We start from the raw sequence: 19831 nt of genomic DNA on the forward strand, positions 1-19831 counted from the left end.
TATTCCTCCTTATCAAAGAAATTATATAACAAAGGAGTTTCGTTTAGATGGTTATTTCCAGAAGGAATGTTGATCTTTTGGGAGGGAAACAGAATTAGAATTAATACAGTGGGAGAGGCAGAAGCCTTCATTAAAAAACACGGCTCTCTCCTAGAAGACGAAAATATGGGAGGTAGTGAAAAAGGTAGTAATGTACAAGATATGAAGGAGGGAGGGGCTGTGGCTCCATCTGGGAACAGGGAGGAGGGAGCAATATCGAAAAGGCTCAGGTCACAAAAATAAATGCATTTGAAATATTATTGTAATTGTTGATATACTAGAAAGTGACAAAAAAGAGATGATTAAACACATGGTTGATATAATGTAGAACAAGATTCTGGTTTTGCTTATCTTTTATACGTTGTCTTTAACGTTGTAAAAATTGTGAGATTTGGGGGGATTTCTACCACTAGCACGGGAGCTGCCAAAATTTTCTATGTATCCTTTTACCTTTCCCCATAAATGTTTAAAAACCAATAAAATTCTTTAAAAAAGAAAGAAAGGCAGAGGTCTGATTTTGGCTCAGCTTCTTCTGTAGTAGAACAAGCCAAGGAAGAAGGTGGTGTGATGGTGCAATATGTCCCTTGAAATTATACCTGTGAGAGAGCTGGTTCATGCTGAGTGTGTATGTGTATACATATTTAGTCTTAGGATCACAAAATGTTTGGATATTCTTCCTAACAGAACCCATGAATAAGCTAGTGACTAACATCTTATATGGGGCCTATGACATTCGAGTAGTTTCCTATCCACTGTGGGGCTGCTTTGTTCGAAGCAGCTCTATTGTTCATAACAGACGTGATGACTATTAACCAATAAAAGCTGATTACAGCACCAACATATGGTATTATATTTTGATTTGAGCTTTTTATTTATTTACTTTTAGAAAAAAAGTGTTCTATGGGTAGGGATCCTCCATCATAAATGGAGCACCATCTGATTAAAGTTAGATTGGTGGCTACAACTCACCTGTGTATGGGCTTATTATGATACTATTCCTCAAAGATCATTGGATCTTTCTGGGTTCCAAGTTATCTTGAAAAGGTTGATGTTGGTTTCATCAATGATTCTAGAGGTATATGCAATAGAAGTGTGCTTGGGCAGTCAACTCAATCCCTGCTAAGTGCCCTCTCTAATCTGTTTCAAAGATGGTCCTACCTACATAAATGAAGTAGCAAGATAGATGACGGAAGTGCAAGTGAATGATAGGACAACCATCTGCTAAGGGTTCAAGTCCATTTCAAATTTTATGTTGTGGAGATAAGTGATGTAAAGAAATAGCTCTTTTCTGCTTGATTTGATCCACAAATTCATACCCCACTGAACTAGAAGTGTAAAATTTCTGGAAATGGTGAAGCGATGTAAACATTTTTATTATTCTTTCTTTTGACAAGAGAAAAATATCATTTTTGGAAAAACTGTAATACAGCGAGTGTTTATATTTATGCCACTTTCTGGTCTGGTCACTAGGCTATTTTTAAGATCAGTGGTGTGGGTGGGTGGGTGGGTGGGTGTGGGTGTGGGTCTGACAGAGGCTTTGTTCAAGTATCAGGTTTGGTATGTTTATTAAATGTAAAACTACATTTAATCAAATTATAATTATACTTACATTAATCATTTTTTACGTTACAAATGAAAAAATAAGCTGCAAATTATAAGAAACCTGGGAACTTTTTTTTATCAGGTTGAAATAAAGTTGAAGAAGGAAGGAACTATCAACTTGATAACAAAACAGAGTCATGTCCTTGGGGCCTAGTTAAAAGCAGCAGATGTAGGCTTGAGGTTGACCTGTAGCCTGTTGGATTTTCTTTAGTAATTAACAGAAGGAATATAACTTGGTAGATTCTTCTTGAGATGTCAGCATTTTTCATAAAATTTGCCACAGTATCCTTCTGAACCACCTGAGAGGAGAATGCAGGATACAACTTTTTAGTGCTTCATTCTTATCCTAAGGAGACTTTCAGGAAACATCGCCTAGAGACTATTGATCCTCAAAATGGAGACTATTATATCATGTTTCTTTGGCCTCCATATCGTTTCTACCAGTGGTGGGATTCAAAATTTTCTACTACCAGTTTGCCTGAACTGGTCCGAACTGGCTGAATCCCACTTCTGGTTTCTACTGTTTTACCTCTGGTGGTGCAGTGGTTAAAGTGTACCTAAACTCTGTCCACAGTCTGGATGATCCTGACAGGACTCAGGTTTGGTTTAGTCTTTCATTCTTCTGAAGTTGGTAAAATGAGGACCCAGACTGATGAGGGGAGGGAGAACTATGCAAATATTGCTTACAATTGTAAACTCCCCAGAGAGTGCTGTAAATAGCTATGAGGCAGTATATAAGCCTAAGTGCTATTGCTATTTCTTTTCAATATCTGATGAAATTGCTATATACATTCTGCTAATAGTCAGGTTTACTTTCCCTGTGATCTCTTCCAGAAAGGATCCTATATGGTCAATAATGGAATGGATGAGTGGCAGCAGATTGAAATTGAATCCAGACAAGACAAAGTAGTCATTGTGATGTGCTGCAATTTCAGAGGGAGGGTAGATCTGACTATCCCCAATGGGATTGCATTCTCCACAAAGGAGCAGTTTGAGGATACATTTCAACTTTAATTTCTGGCTCCAAAATTTGGAAGGCAAGGAAACACCTTTTATCGGAGGAGGAGGAGGAAAATTCTGCATGGGGTTGTCTCACTTGGCAGCCCTGACTTTTCAGATTCAAGAAGTTTGTTTCACTCATGAAATACCCTAAGTTTTACACAGTCCTACGGATCAGTAGGAATCTATTGGAATAGATATCTATTCTAGGAATATAATCTATTCTGTTCTTTCTAACAGATTGGTGATAGACAAAGTTTGAATAGTCAATTTGTTCAGCAAGTGTTTCCAGCATTTAAATACCTGAAGGCCAAAGACTCTTTATTTAATCCCATCGTGATTCAGATGAAAATGAAGAAATGTCATTACAATCTAAATTCTGCAGTTAGGAATCTATATTTTCATCTAAAAGTAAAAATTTTAAATCAGTAATAAAAGTAATTTAGTTAATCAGTTCATCCTAGCTTAGGTGAAAGACTCCTCTCAGTTGCAATCTGAAATGCCACTCTTTATTTGGAATCCACCACAGCAGCAATATGCAATGGACCCCAATGTGACCTACTTGGAAGATAATGAATTTATAATCTAGCACTATTGAACAATCACAGCTTGCCCATTGATTCTCTATTTCTTTTCAGTAACGTGATATGAATGTTATTTATACCTGTTTCGGCCAAGTATAAATAACAGTATCAGAACTTTATTTTAATTTAATTATCTAGCTAAAACAGAAATTGTAATATTTGGCAAGCAATTTTCTTCCATACTTTGCAAATAATGCTTTTAAAAAAAATGATTAGGCAATATAAACACAGATTTTAAATGCCTCTGTTTTGATTTAAGAAACACGGAATCGGCAAAGGTGTTTGTCTTCACATTCTATTCACACCTCAAGCACACTTATTTATTTTAACATCTTTGCGGAGTCAATTTACATTTCTTATGCAAAAATGCACTCTTCAACACTCCATCATCTTATGCTTCATTAGAGAATAGAAGAGTATATATTATCAGTTCATAAATAATGAATCCACTTTACTGCTTCGTTTCAGAGGCATTTCACCAAGGGACAATCCTAGGTATGTTACTGAAGAAAGACTTAATGGGGAACTGTAGTTGAATACTGATGTGTGTGTGTGTGTGGGTGGGTGGGTGTATCTATACACACACACACACACACACACACACACATACATACAAGATGTTTTGTCAAGGCTCCTGGTATGCCCAAATATGGGAGGAAGCATATTGCTTCCCTTTTGCCTTTCAGCTCCACCCTAGAAACCTTCCAGGCCAAAACCATTTTGTATTGAATTTTTTTTGCTGATAAATAAATGAAGGGAGACTAATATAGATCTATTTCAAGCTATTTAGCTCTCATCAGCTAGCCATACCCTTACTGGGATTTGAACTTGGGATATTTTACATATTAAGCAGTTGTAATAACCACTAAGCCACAAGCTCTCCTCCCTTATCAGAAAAAAAATTCCTACACTCTAGGAAGGCTCCTAGAGTGGCGCTGAAAGGCAAAAGGGAAGCAGTATGCTCCCTCCCATATTTGGGCATACCAGGTGCCTTGACAAAACATCTAATCATTCCCCCAGCTTAGCTGATAAGGGAGGAGAGCTTGTGGCTTAGAGGTTATTACAACTGCCTAATATGTAAAATATCCCAAGTTCAAATCCCAGTAAGAGTATGGCTAGCTGATGAAACCTAAATAGCTTGCGTATTCAGGTCTTTTGCCATGTAAGATTGAGAGTATCTTGGCAATGTTTTAACAAGCAAAGCGCAATCGGAGCTGCCGTCTTTCTATAAATATTGGTGGGCATGTGTGGAGTGCTGGCTTTGTTGCTGTAAGCGGGTTGGTTGGCTGTGTTGTTACATCTTGATTAATTGATGGAGTTGATGTAGGCAGATTAGTCGGCTGTTTCATAACAAGCCTGAGATGTTACACGACAGCCATCTGCTCAGGACATTACATCACAGAACTCAGGAGGATACAATGCAAAGGCTCAGGATGTTACAATGCAGCCAACCATCCAGGATGTTGCAGCACAGGACTCAGGACATCACTACACTAGAGCTCAGGATGTCATCAGACAGCTCATTACCCAGGTTATTACAACACAAAAGACTAATGGGCACACAGCTAGTACCTCAGCCACACAGGATGTTATGAAACAGCCAACTAATCTGCATACATCAACTCGAACAATTAATCAAGATGTAACAACACAGCAAATCAACCCTCTTACTGCAACAAAGCCAGCACTCCACACACCCCCACCAATATTTAAAGAAAGATGGCAGCTCCGATCACACTTTGCTCGCACAAGCATGAAGCCAAAGGCACCAGCCTGAAGATGGCAAGTGGGACCTTGTCGAAACGTCGCCAAGATACTCTTAATCTTACATGGGAAAAGACCCGAAAACACCAAGACCTGCATACCTGTACCCATGAAAATCTATGAAAACAAATATATCTATATCTATCTATATCTATATCTATATCTATATCTATTTATCTATCTATCTATCTATCTATCATCTATCTATCTATCTATCTATCTCTATATCATCTATATCTATATCTATATCTATATCTATATCTATATCTATATCATCTATATCTATATCTATATCATCTATATCTATATCTATATCTATATCTATATCTATATCTATATCTATATCTATATCATCTATCTATCTATCTATCTATCTATCTATCTATCTATCTATCTATCATCTATCTATCTACCTACCTACCTACCTACCTACCTACCTACCTACATACATACCTACATACATACATACATACATACATACGTGTGTGTGTGTGTGTGTGTATTTGTGTTACAACCCCTGGTATGCCCAAATATGGGAGGAAGCTCACTACTCCCTCTTTCTGTCCTTCGGCTCATCACAGAAAACCATCCAGGCAGAAAACCATATTTTTATTTTTAATGTTGACTTTTTATATTTGTGTTGTATTTGTAATACAGCCCAGGTTCAAATCCCAGTAAGGGTATGGCTAGCTGATGAGAGCTAAAATAGCTTGAAATGGATCTATACTAGTCTCCCTTTATTTATTTATCAGCACAAATACAACACAAATATATATATATGGTTTTCTGCCTGCATGGTCTTCTGTGATAAGCCGAAGGACAGAAAGAGGGAGTAGTGACCTTCCTCCCATATTTAGTAATACCAGTGGTTGTAACACATACAAATACAACACACACACACACACACACACACACACACACACACACACACACACACACACACACATATATATATATATATATATATATATATATATATATATATATATATTTGTGTTAGAACCCCTGGTATGCCCAAATATGGGAGGGAGCTAACTCCTCCTTCTTTCTGTCCTTCGGCTCATCACAGAAAACCATGCAGGCAGAAACCCATATTTTTTTTTAATGTTGCCTTTTTTATATTTGTATTTATATTTGTATTTATATTTAAGGAGGAGAACCGGTGGTGTAGTGGCTAGCAAGTCTGCCTAATATGTAACACATCCCAGGTTCAAATCCCAGTAAGGGTATGGCTAGCTGATGAGAGCTAAATAGCTTGAAATGGATCCATACTAGTCTCCCTTTATTTATTTATCAGCACAAATACAACACACACACACACACACACACACACACACACACACACACATACACACACACACACATACATACATACATACATACATCAATGTGTGTGTGTGTGTACATACACACATTATTCAGCGATGCAATTTTTTATGCAACAAGAAAATTACTTTAAATAATATAAGATAATGTTCACAAAAGAGTGATTAGATGGTAAACAGAAATCAGATCGTAATAAATGTCTAACACCACTGTTGTAGTATCAATGACAGTAAGCTCAAACTCCAATTATAAAAATAAACTTGGAGGAAGAAATACTATTCTTTTTATATATTTATATATATACTTGGTAGCCATACCAACCATAATTGATATAATGTATTAAGGCACACTCTGTGCACAATCTGCACTTAAGGACCAAAGCACTGTAATAGGTAATTTTGGCCATGTGGGGGAAGATTATTTCAAGTCGAAGGGAGCAAACCTCTGAGGAGAAATCTTTTTCCCCTTTCTGATTTAGCTGTTCTATTATACAAACAAAATGCTTTCTAAATCAACTTATATTTGCAAAAAACAATAAAAAACCCTAGATGTACAATTCAAATAATAGCTTAATTGAACTATATTATTTCTTCCTCTCCAGACAGTGTTCCCAGTCTGGTACTCTTCAAAGATGTTCTGGGCTTCAGTTCTTGTAATCATTAATCAATATTCTTAAGAAAGAGATATTTGAGAAATCTGTCTTAAGGAGATGCTATCAGGTAGATGAAATTTAGGATACTTCCTCTCCCAGTCTCCCCTATATTTTTTTCTAAGTATGCATCCTCAGTAAAATCTTCAAATTTTAATGTTGGTATCTCCCCTATTCCAAGATAAATAAATAATGTAATTATTAGCAGAATCTTGTCTATACCTTCTGAGAAATAAACACCATATAGCTTACCTGGTCTAACAAGGTTAGGGCTGCAGTCTTATTAACAACAGATAGAGTGCAATGTTGTCTCACACCAGGGACTTTAAAGGAAGAAAATACTGAGCAGTAGTCATTCTTTGCAAGAAGAATTAGGAGTTCTGGGAATTGAGGGACACCATAGTTCCATTAAGACAGATTTCCTTGACCTGTTGTCAATTATGAGATCAGGGCTCACACAGGATGCTTTCTTAGCATTATCAACCTGAGACCCATTTCTTGTCTTCAGAATTTCATGTACAAAATTATGAAACTGCTACTTGTAAATCAGGCATTGCTGAAACATTTGATCAGCTGATTGATGGGAAGCACTTCTGAGAGCTGTCTACATATAGTATGAAGCTTGAACATGGTGCTGGATATATTAAAAACAAATTGCCTCTCCATGAGGGACTACTGCATGATACCCTTATATTGTATCAGTACAGACAAACAACCAAAGAAGAAATATATCTTGATCACCACCAAAGGGAGAGTAGATAGGTCATGTTAGATTTCACAAGATGTAGTGACTGAAACTAGGGACAGTAAATTAATGTAGTTTATAATGACAAATGTTGGACAGCTACACTGTCAATTTCCATGTGTTCATTGTTCCCAAAAGATATTACTGTGTGTGTGAAATTCTAGAATTTTAAATGTTAAACCTCAACCTTGCAATCCCCTGGCAACATCATTGGTCTCTCTAGCAGAACTAATAAGGAATCTCAGTGGATTCTGTTGGGAGGCAATTTGGATGACTTGCTCCTTTATTAAACCACCATTGAATAACCTTTTGCAGAGTCCAGTTCACATTTGGCTTCCTGAGGGAGGATGGGAATTGTGGAGGAAAATAAAAGGGCTCAACTCCTTAAATGTATGAAATGGCAAAGGATTTGGCCTTTGTTTTTTAAACTGTAAAACTATCTCCAATGCTCATATCAGTGCTCAGGTTTTTGCAGAAAATGTCAGTTTCCCTCTCGCTTCCTGAAATAGCTTATGCCTTTACAAAAATGCTGGAGAAAAAGAAAAAAAATCTTATATTAAAAACTCTCTCTTCCACCCTTAATATATACTTGGACCAAAGGGAAAATTTACAGAAGTATAATTTGTAACCCCAATTTCATCCTCCTACTAGGGTAGGAAGCTATAGTAAAGTACTATGGAGGGCTATGTAAGTCTAAGCGCTATTGCTATTTTCTTCCCTCTAACAGTCTTGAATCTGTACAGGTAATTAGTTTCCTATTTTAGTGTTACATGCCAGACCCTTATCACCTGACTCATATTGTATATGTAATGAGAGTTTCACATACTTGTTATGTTGTGGCAACTTCCTTTCTTGATGTTTATAACTGCTCAAGAATCCTCTGCACATATATCTGCTCATTCCTGGCAACTAGGGAGGAACAGGTCAAATTATGCTCCACTCTAGTTATGTGCTTGCATTTAGAGGCAGGGTTCTGGACCAACACATTTTAATGGGGATTTTTAATCTTGCTCATTCACTCTCGTTTTGAATTTGAAGACATGTTTGCCCATACTATGTTTTAGATGGATGGACTACTCAGCCACACCGTTTCAGCCAAGAGTCTATAAAAGAGTAACATGTAATCACCTAACCCAGTGTAGGATGACTCAAGGCTTACAAATTGAAGATTACATATGGTTTATTTTCAGTTTTACCAAATCAAGGATTTCACAATCTGTCAGTTGGAGTAAATAGAGAGGAAAAATTATATTTTCAGATGCCAACAATAAAAGTATAGACCCTTAAAATGTCAGTGCATTCAGTCAATTAAGTAATGACATTTAGGAGTGTCAGACTGGTACCAAGTAAACAGCTCCTTTATCCCTAAGCAAATTATTGATTTTTCTATTCTAAAAATAGGCAATGCTCTGATTGTGTAGAAGAATTGTGTATATGCGCAGTCAGTTGTCATGTACATCCTTCTGAGAAAAACAGATATGATAGATCAAGTCCCTGTGCCAGGATCAGCATATCACTGTAGAGAAAGATGATAATATAGACTAAGTCCTTTTGCCACTCTCTTATTAATCTTTGATGAACTGATTGGTGATTCTACAAGACTAAGATCACTATGCTGCCATTCTTGAAATAAGCAAGACTATAATTATGAGGTGGTTTAGTAAAAATTATTATGTTTCTCTCAGTTTTCCTACCTTCCAACTACTAGGTCAGAGAGAATTTAAGTTTTTTTTTAATCGCAAAAAAGTGAATAGCAAACTAATGATTGTCCTACACAGGTTAACTCATTTCAAACTATGAAGTCATATCAAAGCAAAGAAATATCTGTCTAAAATTATTTATCATAACGTGAACAAGCAGATTTATTTAACTGTGAAAGAAAACAAGCTTAAAGTAATGCCAAGAAAGATGCATGGTTTGTGCACAAAATCTCACAAAATTGCCACCTTGTTTTAAATAATGAAATAAACCTTTGGAATTATTGTTATACCAGCCTATTTTTCCAAAGCTAGAAAGCAGCAGGCATCTCTCTGTACATTACAAATATGAACCATCAATTTTAATTTAGTAATCTATAGCACTACTATACTGCAGGGAATACCAATTACAACCACTTACTCATTTCTCTCCAGACTGATGACAAGTTGTTCACTTTCGGCTTGTATAAGAAATTTCAGCATTGCTGGGTGAGTCTGAAAAATGAAATGGAAGAATACAATAATTCAATACAACAAAAAATCTCTGCAACAGGTATAAAAGAATTCAAAGTAAAGAGACAAGAAAGAAGCATTTAAATAGAAATAACAATCTCAAAAAAGCATTCATTTAACTTGACAATTAAATTTATGTTAGGCAACCACAGGAATCCCTGAATATGTTAAAGGTACTGATTTAGCACTTTAAAGAGAAATTTGGTTGTGTGCTTGAATTGTGCAGAATCTTTATTCTGCTATAGACTTAGGTATGAGTGTGTACTCAAGAATAGGAAATCTGTTCTTAATTAAAGTCTTTCCCACGTGGGATAGTGAATATATACATATATACATACATTTATATACAAATACTAAGGATTTAACATGATAGATATGCTAGAGGAAAAATACCATTGTATAAATATGACCTCTGGTCCCAAAATAACATAAAATTCATATTTCATTATGAAATGTAGAGCCTTTTCCCATAGGTAGGTCACATAAACAGTAAACGCTCTAGCAACTTCTGATTTGCCCAACTTATGCATAAAGCAGGGGTGTCCAAACTTGGGAACTTTAAGACGTGTGGACTTCAACTCCCAGAATTCCCAGCTGGCTGGGGAATTCTGGGAGTTGAAGTCCACACGTCTTAAAGTTCCCAAGTTTGGACACCCCTGGCATAAAGATATGCAACATTTTTAAACTGTGGGTAAGAATTCTCCATTCTCTTTTTTCATTAATTTATCTAGAAATATTTGCCTCTTCCTGCAGGACAGTCCTTCTGTAATGTCAGGACCAGTTAATATTTTCCTCATGCTATTCCTTTCCATTTCATTCACATTATTCATGAGTTCAGTCATAAAATATTTCAATCACATGCTTCATTTTAAAAGCTACTGCACATAAAATTAACATGACTTATTTGCTGATATTTCTATCCACCTCTGCCTAAGAAAGGTAGATTGCAATCATTGTACAACAGCTATTTTCTCAGTAGATGTTATGGTATGACAAACATGCTCAATTACTAATGTACTACCAAAAGAAGAGGATATTTGTAACCCAGGATTGAACTGTATGTTCCTTAATGCGCTCTAAGCATCGTTGTTTTCTGGCAGACATTTTATTACCCAACTAAGTTATATCATCAGTGATATGTTCTCCAGAGCAGTGTTTCTTCAACCTTGGCAACTTTCAGGTGTAAGCTGGCTGGAGAATTCTGGGTATTGAAGTCCTCACATCTTAAAGAATTAAATTAACTAGAATAAGCTTATGTGTTAGACAAAGATACAAAAGCAACTTATTTTCAAAAAAACAAGGAGATCCCATGCTCATTCTTCTGATTCTTTTGTTTGTGATAAATAAATGTTACACTGAACATATATGAGAGGAGATTTCCCTAAAGAACCCCCAATGTACTAAAATCTCTTTTATTTTTATTCTTTCATGTGGACTAATAACTATATATTTTACTCCTCTATTCGTGAAGCTTTTCTTAGCAACCTAGAATTTGGTTTACTAATTTTCCCATGACCTTCTTCATGTTCTGTTGGATTATACATATTCCTTTCTAATGAAGCAGGCAAAAATGTTGGTCTTATGAGAGCTTTCACCTCCTACATTTCAAAATACTAAGCAGCTACAGTGTGGAAGAAAGGTCTCTGCACTCTGAGGTAAAATCTCTTCCCCTAGGACTGTGTGGGAAAAGACAGAAGGTTTTCTTACACCAGTCTGTTGTGGGATCTGTGAAACTGTCAATGGGAATAAGTTTGACAAAAACAATTACAGGAAACAACATTTCCCATGAACTCACAAACGGTATTTTTACAACATAGGAGGATTCTACGTGACTCAGCTACGCATGCACAAAAGTCTCTGCTTTTTAAAAAAAAAAGCCCACACAAATACATATTCTAGGATTTATGCTCTGGAGATGACTATTTGATTTCTAAAGTTTATAAAATATTACTTAGGATGAACTTGGAAGATGAATATGTTACAGATTGTATGGTAAAATGGTTATAATGTTGGTTATAATATAAAGTTAGGTCAATGGGAGAATACACAAATTGGTGGTTTAAAGTTTACTTTGAATTACAGTTTGAAAGAAATTTTTTATAACATGATGTATTGATGGGATTTGACTCCAAATAGATTAGCAAGAATGTATAATGGAACTTCCAACAAATACTGGAAATGTAATCAAACTCCAGGTAGATTTATACTTAATTTTTGTCAAGTGCAAAACATCAGGAACCAAGGCAGTTCAAATGAATATAGGTCTACTAATGCTGTCTACAAGAATCTGAACTACTAACAGATAAAGCAAATTGGTGGCAGATAAGAGTCAATGGAATTCAAGGTGGTCTGCACTTAGAACTCTTGTTGGCACGAAGAGACTCAAGACTGATGATGCATTTGACCTCTGCCTCAGGCTTAGCCTGGTATCTCCTACACAAGTGGTGGTCTTGAAAACATGCTAAATCATGTTGGATAAATATAATAATTCTTATGCAAGAAAGTATGTAAAACACAAATATTAATGAAATCTGAGGCCTTTCTTCTAGGCATTATGGATAAGTCAACAGAAAAAAAATGTGGAACCTTATTTCTGTATATGGTGACAGCCTCAAGGATTATGTGTGCCAAATATTGGAAAGAAAAAGGAATACCAACAGTGGAAGAATGGATTTTGAAATTGGCTGAATTGGCAGAGATGCTGAGATTAACAGCATTGACTAGAAACAGTTTGAGTGAGTTTATAAGAGACTGGAAGCCATTTGTAGAGTTTCTGCGAGTTAAATGTAATAATGGACTGTTAACTTCAAACTGGCTTTGAAGTTTAATATACTTTTGGGGGTTAATGGTTAATAGCTTTTTTTTACAATGGACAGCTATTGGATTGATTTGGCTGATACATAATAGATTTGTATACTTGAGATATTTCTTAAGAGAAAAGCAATGTAAAATAGTAAGCATAGATGAAAAATGTATAACTACTTGTGGCTCTGCAATGCAAGGGATCAAACCTATCAGATTTGTGTGAGATACAGGTATCAGCATTTAACTAGGATGGAGGTCATTTGCTTATTGTTAATTTTATATTTATTGTATATGCTTTTTCCTTTTCTTTTTTTGTGTGTCTTGTATGTAATTCTTGGGTTTTTTTTATTCCGTATTTCATTTTATCTTTGGAAAAAATAAAAATATGTAAAAAAAAAACCACATACATATTCTTATCTTATGCCAATGGTGGATTTCTTCTTTTCATTCCATTAAATAACTATATTAATATGCAGTAATTGATGAAACATGAAATACCACAATATTTTACCACAATAAATAAATGTTTAGAAAAAAAATCACTGGCATTCACCAGCTTCCTGGGTATTATTTCTAGCTTTATTTTGAGATGATCTTAGCTCAGCTTCTAATGAGTTCAGAGAAACCTCCAGATAAATTGGCAGAGTGGGATTGGAGATAGCCTTACCAAGCCTATCTGTTTTGTACTAGGTAAGAAAATTGTTCAGAATCTAGAAGTAAATATTTTAGAGCTTGGAAAGGATAACATTTAAGATGGTGGCAGAATCATGAGATCAGGTCTGAGAGTCTCTAACACTCAAACTAAATAATATGGCTATTCCTCAATTTGCGGTAGTTTTCATTGTAAGATAATAATTATTAGGTTCTATTTAAACCTTTGTTTAAGACACACACAACCTGTTGTGTCATATATATATATATATATATATATATATATATATATATGTGTGTGTGTGTGTGTGTGTGTGTGTGTGTGTGTGTGTGTGTGTGTGTGTGTTGTATTTGTGCTGATAAATAAATAAAGGGAGACTAGTATAGATCTATTTCAAGCTATTTAGCTCTCATCAGCTAGCCATACCCTTACTGGGATTCGAACCTGGGCTGTAACACAAATACATACATACATACATACATACATACATACATACATACATACATACACACACACACACACACATACACATACATACTTTGATGACTGAACATTGTTTTGAAATATGTTCAACCTTTTAGATACTGCACCTCTTGGTATGAGTCCACCCAGAGCAAAATAATGTACCATACCCCAAATTATATAATTAAAAATTACATAAGAATTAAAGCATTCAACAGTTTAAACAGGATTTTTCCTATATTTGCTTTTTAGAAAAAGGATCAATACAATGCAATAAATTAAGCACTGTCTTATTATACAGGCATACATATATAATACACACTCAAACACATACACTAAATTCTTCATCTGAGAGAGAGAGAGAGAGAGAGAGAGAGAGAGAGAGAGAGAGAGAGAGAGAGAGAGAGAGAGAGAGAGAGAGAGAGAGAGAGAGAGAGAGAGAGAGATGGTCCCAAAGAAGAATGCTAGACACACACAAAAATGCTAAGGTTTTGTATTAACTGAGGCAAGTCAAGAAATACTTGGACAGGGTTTTTTCCTCAAAGTTTGCTGTCAAGTCAAACTTATATTCTGGCCCAGTAAGAATAAAGAACACTTCTTTCCTTTAATGTTAGTATTTGTACAAAAAATTAAAATATAATGGTAACACTATTTATAGTACTTTATTAATAGCTGGTTCTTACTTATCATGACTATTCTTTATGGTTATGATAGTTACAATTTTCCTCTAAAGCAGGAAACCTTGGCAACTTTAAGACTTATGGACTTCAACTCCCAGAATTCCCCAGCCAGGGAATTCTAGGGAGTTGACATCCACAGGTCTTAAAAGTTGCCAAGGTTGGACACCCCTGCTCTAAAGGTACTGATTCAGTCAAATGAGCAATGGCTGCCATTCGGGGGGGGGGAGAGCCCGTCCATCGCTACACCTGCCATGCTTACACGCCACCAACGCTGCCACGTTGATGTTGACTCTCTGATGTCAGTGGAGCCTGTAGCTGCATGCAGCTCTGCATGGCTTCCTTCACTACTCCTGGACAATAGCTGCACTTCAGAGCCTACTCTGATGTAACTCTTCTACTCGGGTGCACCTGCCTACTCAGAAGTAACTCTTCTACTCGGGTGCAAGTGCCTACTCTGCAGTAACTCTTCTACTCAGGTGCAACTGCCTACTCTGATGTAACTTCTGCTTGGATGCAGCTGACCAGGAAAGAGACTATGATGACACTGAGGGTGTGTGTGGCTGAGGATGGCTGTGGGTCATGGTGATTGGTACTGGTGGTTGGGTATCATCTGGGTGGAGTTGTGGGTGGAACTGGGTGGGATAGTGGTACACACACACACACACACACACACACATATATATATATATATCACCCTAAAGTCATTTTGATCATAAATAGGGATTCATAAAAGGAAGCACAGTCAACTCCTGTCCTCCAGAAATGGTTGCCTGCCCATTCTGGTAGTGAGGATAAGCCCTTAGTCATTAAAATATGTTTTAATTTATTTTCATCCTTGGAATCTAGTTATGCACTTTTTTCCAAATTAGTGTCTTAATATAAAAAATATTAATTATCAATTATTTTATTGTATATCTCTATCTTTGTATCATATTATACAGGTATAATCAATTCCCTTTTTTTAGAACGTGAACAGATAAGAGGTTAAGTTTTCTTAGTAAATGGAATAAATAAGTAAAAATATATTTCAAAGAAGTATAATTCCAAGTGAACTTTGGTCTCTATTCTTTATTGTTAGAGAGCCCAAATCGTCCTTTTCATACACAAGAGTATAATAGCAACAGATTGAGGAAATTGCAATGTTTACAGTAATACAGAAATTTTTGCTTAATTAAATAAATAAACTGCTGAGGAGTCCACATATTCATATGTATGGAATGCTGATGTTAGCGGAAAATACAATAAAAGACATATTGTGCAATTATTACAACCTCAGCATCAAAACATAGCCTCTTTTCTAAGAGTATTTCATGTAATTTTTTTATCTTTATCCTGGACAGCTAGACACCAAGCAACTATTACATAATATAAATGCAATTGCTTCTTAGAATGTAAAATAGATTCATCTCCAAAACAGGTGTTTTACATGCAGGAGATATTTCAATGGGCAGAAAATTAACAAAGAATATCTAAGAATCAGACACAAGTTTTCAGTTAGAAACTTGGCAAAGGGGGAAATTTAAATTTCTTTCTCTATTCTCCTTTGCCTAAAGTTTGACACATCCTTTTGGGTTTGCTATTTACACTCTTGAAAATCAATCCATTAAATGTCATTCCAACTTCAACCCTAATTATTTCTGGATGGAAATAGGAGCAAAGTTTCAATATATAAACTTCAATAGCTTAACTTCATGGTGGATGGATAATTAAATGAAAATATTAGCTACTTATAAAAGATTGCAACTTATTTGTATTATGATCTTACAATGTTAAGTGATGTCAACTTTATTCTATTAATTCAGCATATATTTAGAATTCTGATTATAATACAAGCTGAATTTAATTTGCTTCTCTGAATTAAAACTCAATGTCAGGCATCTTCATGCACTATTATTTGATTACTTGCTTAATTAATGTATTTTTCTCTTCTTTATTTTAAGTCAAATTGCTATGACCCATTACATGGGTTCCATTCCAGGATCACTTAGCACCAATTTCAAACTCTTGAAGCAGCAATCTATAAAATGAGCTTCTGGTGACTTTTTTCTTCTGGCTCATTGTAAGCCAGAGTTATTTTGTATACATGTTCCATTTTTTTGCAGGAGTTATATGGAATTTAGGCCAAAGTTAAGAGCAAGCAGTTTTTTCCTCTTTTAAATTTTCCATTGTTTTTGCAGAACTTTTGACAGTGATAAATAGAATAAGTAGAAAGCCAGATAAATTGCTGTTAATGTTTTTAAAAAATGAAAGTGAAATTTTACCTCTCATCTCACCAGTATATTTTGGATAAAGCATGAATCATTCAAAGACTGTATTTCCAAGGGACAAAATGTTTATACATTGAAGGATTATGTCTACTGGAAGGTTATTTTAAAATTATATAATAAAATACATATAAAAGAGGATGAATTGGTGTAAAGAAAGACATGTCTACAATACATATTTTAAAAGTACTTTTCAACATTGTTTGGGTAAAATAGAAATTCTGAGGCCATTATTGGAAAATCTTGTTATAGAACAACAGGAAAATATTAACAATATTTTTCCACTTTAATGGAAATGCAAGTCCAACCACCTACCTTTTAAAGATTAGGCAGAATATTGATTAAATATTGGAATTTAATGGAAATTAAATTTCCATTAAATTCCAATATTTAATCAATATTCTGCCTTCAGAAAATATTCTGCCTAATCTTTAAAAGGTAGGTGGTTGGACTTGCATTTTGAGAACTACTATGTTTGGTGAGTTTTCACATCTAGAACAAAACAATATCTTTGTCGTAGAACTAGTGTACCATGTAACTAGCCAAAAAGCCTAAACGTCCTGAAAACTTAATTTTAGTAGTAATATATTTAGAAATATAATTGTACAACACTGGTATAGCTAAATATTTAAAATGTATATACCTTTTCACAATATTATACCTTAAGGATTTTTTTTTAATGCAATTGAAATGCTAGTAGACAAAAGTGATCAGACCCTTAAAATGTTAACAACAAAAAGCACTTCATTTGGAATTTGACTAATAAATTAGACAAAAGTGTATTTATGATTTCTCTTTGATATGTATAAAGAACTGTAAGAAAAATATTACTTAAATAGCTGACAACAGAATATATATACACACAAACACACAAACACAGTGGAACTCCTTATATATAAAAGAGAGAAGTAAGATCAGTCATCTTTCTGTATTTTTACTCAAAGGAATGTGGGTGAGACAAAAGATTTATTGAACTAGTCACATTGTAATATTCCAAATATTTAAATTATCTGGACTTGTTTCTTCAGAAAATATACTCCTTTTCCCTGCTTAATTTCTGAAATGCATTTTGGGAATGTATATTATTCAACTTTTTATATTACAAGGCTTTCTCCCGTATTGGAATCTCTGTAAAACTTTCATGTGGATATGGATAAAATCTAGGATTTTAAAAAGAAATGCAAGAAAATCACATTCATTCACGTCATTCATTCATTTAGTCATTCATTAAGCTGAAAGGTTATGCTTCCTCATACAAGATACTAAAGGGGAAACGTTACTACGGAGCTAAAGAAGGCAATGCAGCAGATGATTTCTTTGGATACAAGCAACAGCCAAGGTATGTACTTATTTATAGGTACCTACAGGGAAGGTAGGACAAGAGAGAGTATAAATGGACCTTCTTTTTACAGAGCTGATGTTTATATCCCAAGGCAAATCAATCCTATCAGGTCAAGAATTGGCACCCATATTTCCAAGATCAGAGCGGTCACAAAAGTCAACATAATATAAGTTGCATTGGGACTAGGACAGTGGTGGGCAACCTTTTTTTTTCAACTGAGCCAAATCTCGCCAAAACCACGATTGAAATTTATTTTGAGAACCACATTTTTAAAACCGAAAATACATAGGATGGTACACTGTTTTTAGTTTCAATAAGTTTTTATTGAGAATATTCTGCATGCAAGTATCCACATAGGTCGGGAAGATACAAATAACACAACTAATAAAACAAAAACTTTAGAACGATATTATTTATCGATAACGTTAAATTCCGTAAAATTTGCCTTACAATGTAGAGAAAATTACATCCTGACAATGACTGACAAAGTCACAACCACTAATGTGAACATTGGCCTTGCATTTCCTTGGATAGTTTGAGTAAGTCAGGTTTGTATGTTGTTGTTTTTAATTTCATCTCTCTCTCCCACTTTCTTTCTTTTTTTCTTTTTCTTTCTCTCTCTCTCTCTGGCTCTTTGTCTCTCTCTCCCTCCCTCCCTCTCTCTCTCCCTCTGTCATTTTCTCTGGGTGACTATCTGTCTGTCTCTCTCTCTGTATCTCTGTCTCTCTCTCCTCCTTCCCCCATCTCTGTCACTCTGTGTGTGTGTGTGTCTGTCTCTCACTCACTCTGTGTGTGTGTGTGTGTCTGTCTCTGTCTCTCCCTCTGTCTCTCTCCCCTCCCTTCCTCTCTCTCTGTCACTCTGTGTATGTGGGTGTGTCTGTCTCTCACTCATTCACTTAATCACTCACTCTGTGTGTGTCTCTTTCTCTGTCTGTCTATCTTTCTCTCCCTCCCTCCCCCTCTCTGTCTCTCTCTCTGTGTATGTGTGTGTGTGTGTGTGTGTGTGTCTGTCAGTCTCTCTCTGATTCCCTCCCTCACTCCCTCTCTCTGTTCCTCTCTCTGTCTGTCTGTCACACACACACACACACACACACACACACACACACTGTGGTCACCTTGTTGAGTGTTCCAATCACATTTGAAACACTCAACAACTGGCCTGCATTTATGGTATTTTGCAGCATTCTGCAGTCATGATGCAGAATGCTGCAAAATACCATAAATGCAGGCCAGTTGTTGAGTGTTTCAAATGTGATTGGAACACTCAACAAGGTGACCACAGTGTGTGTGTGTGTGTGTGTGTGTGTGTGTGTGTGTGTGTGAGTGAGACAGACAGACAGACAGACAGACAGAGGTAGGAACAGAGAGAGGGAGTGAGAGAGGGAATCAGAGAGAGACTGACAGAGTCTGACAGAATCAGAGAGGTACTTTTAACTACCTGGCAGCGGCGTTTTGCCTTGGGGGGCTCCTCAGAACATCCCAAGACTTCGGAGGGAAGCTTACAGCCCGGAGCAGGAGCAAAGCCCCTTTCCCAACTGGCCCTTCCTCCCTCGGAACGCTTCGGAGGGAAGCTTCTGTAAAAGCCCGGGTGAGTGACAACAAGTTCCCGCCGTTACGAAGTCTCCGAGGCTGTAATTTTCTGAGCTGTGAGCGCGCGCCTGTTTTCCACAGTGTAGAGCAGCGGCGAGATTCTGCACGGCGAGCGATG

General features: G+C 35.9%; 1 protein-coding gene across 1 annotated transcript in view; it reads right to left on the reverse strand.

The window, feature by feature from the left end:
* Window positions 1-19831, reverse strand: part of ADAM12 (ADAM metallopeptidase domain 12) — a 294296-nt gene that overhangs the window by 219043 nt on the left and 55422 nt on the right. The window contains exon 3 of the mRNA XM_081954809.1: window positions 9827-9900. Within this exon, the coding sequence (XP_081810935.1) occupies window positions 9827-9900 (74 nt within the window). The remainder of the gene's footprint in view (window positions 1-9826; window positions 9901-19831) is intronic.

This window comes from Natrix helvetica (assembly GCF_964273705.1).
Source record: "Natrix helvetica genome assembly, chromosome: 5".
NCBI classification, from domain to species: domain Eukaryota; kingdom Metazoa; phylum Chordata; class Lepidosauria; order Squamata; family Natricidae; genus Natrix; species Natrix helvetica.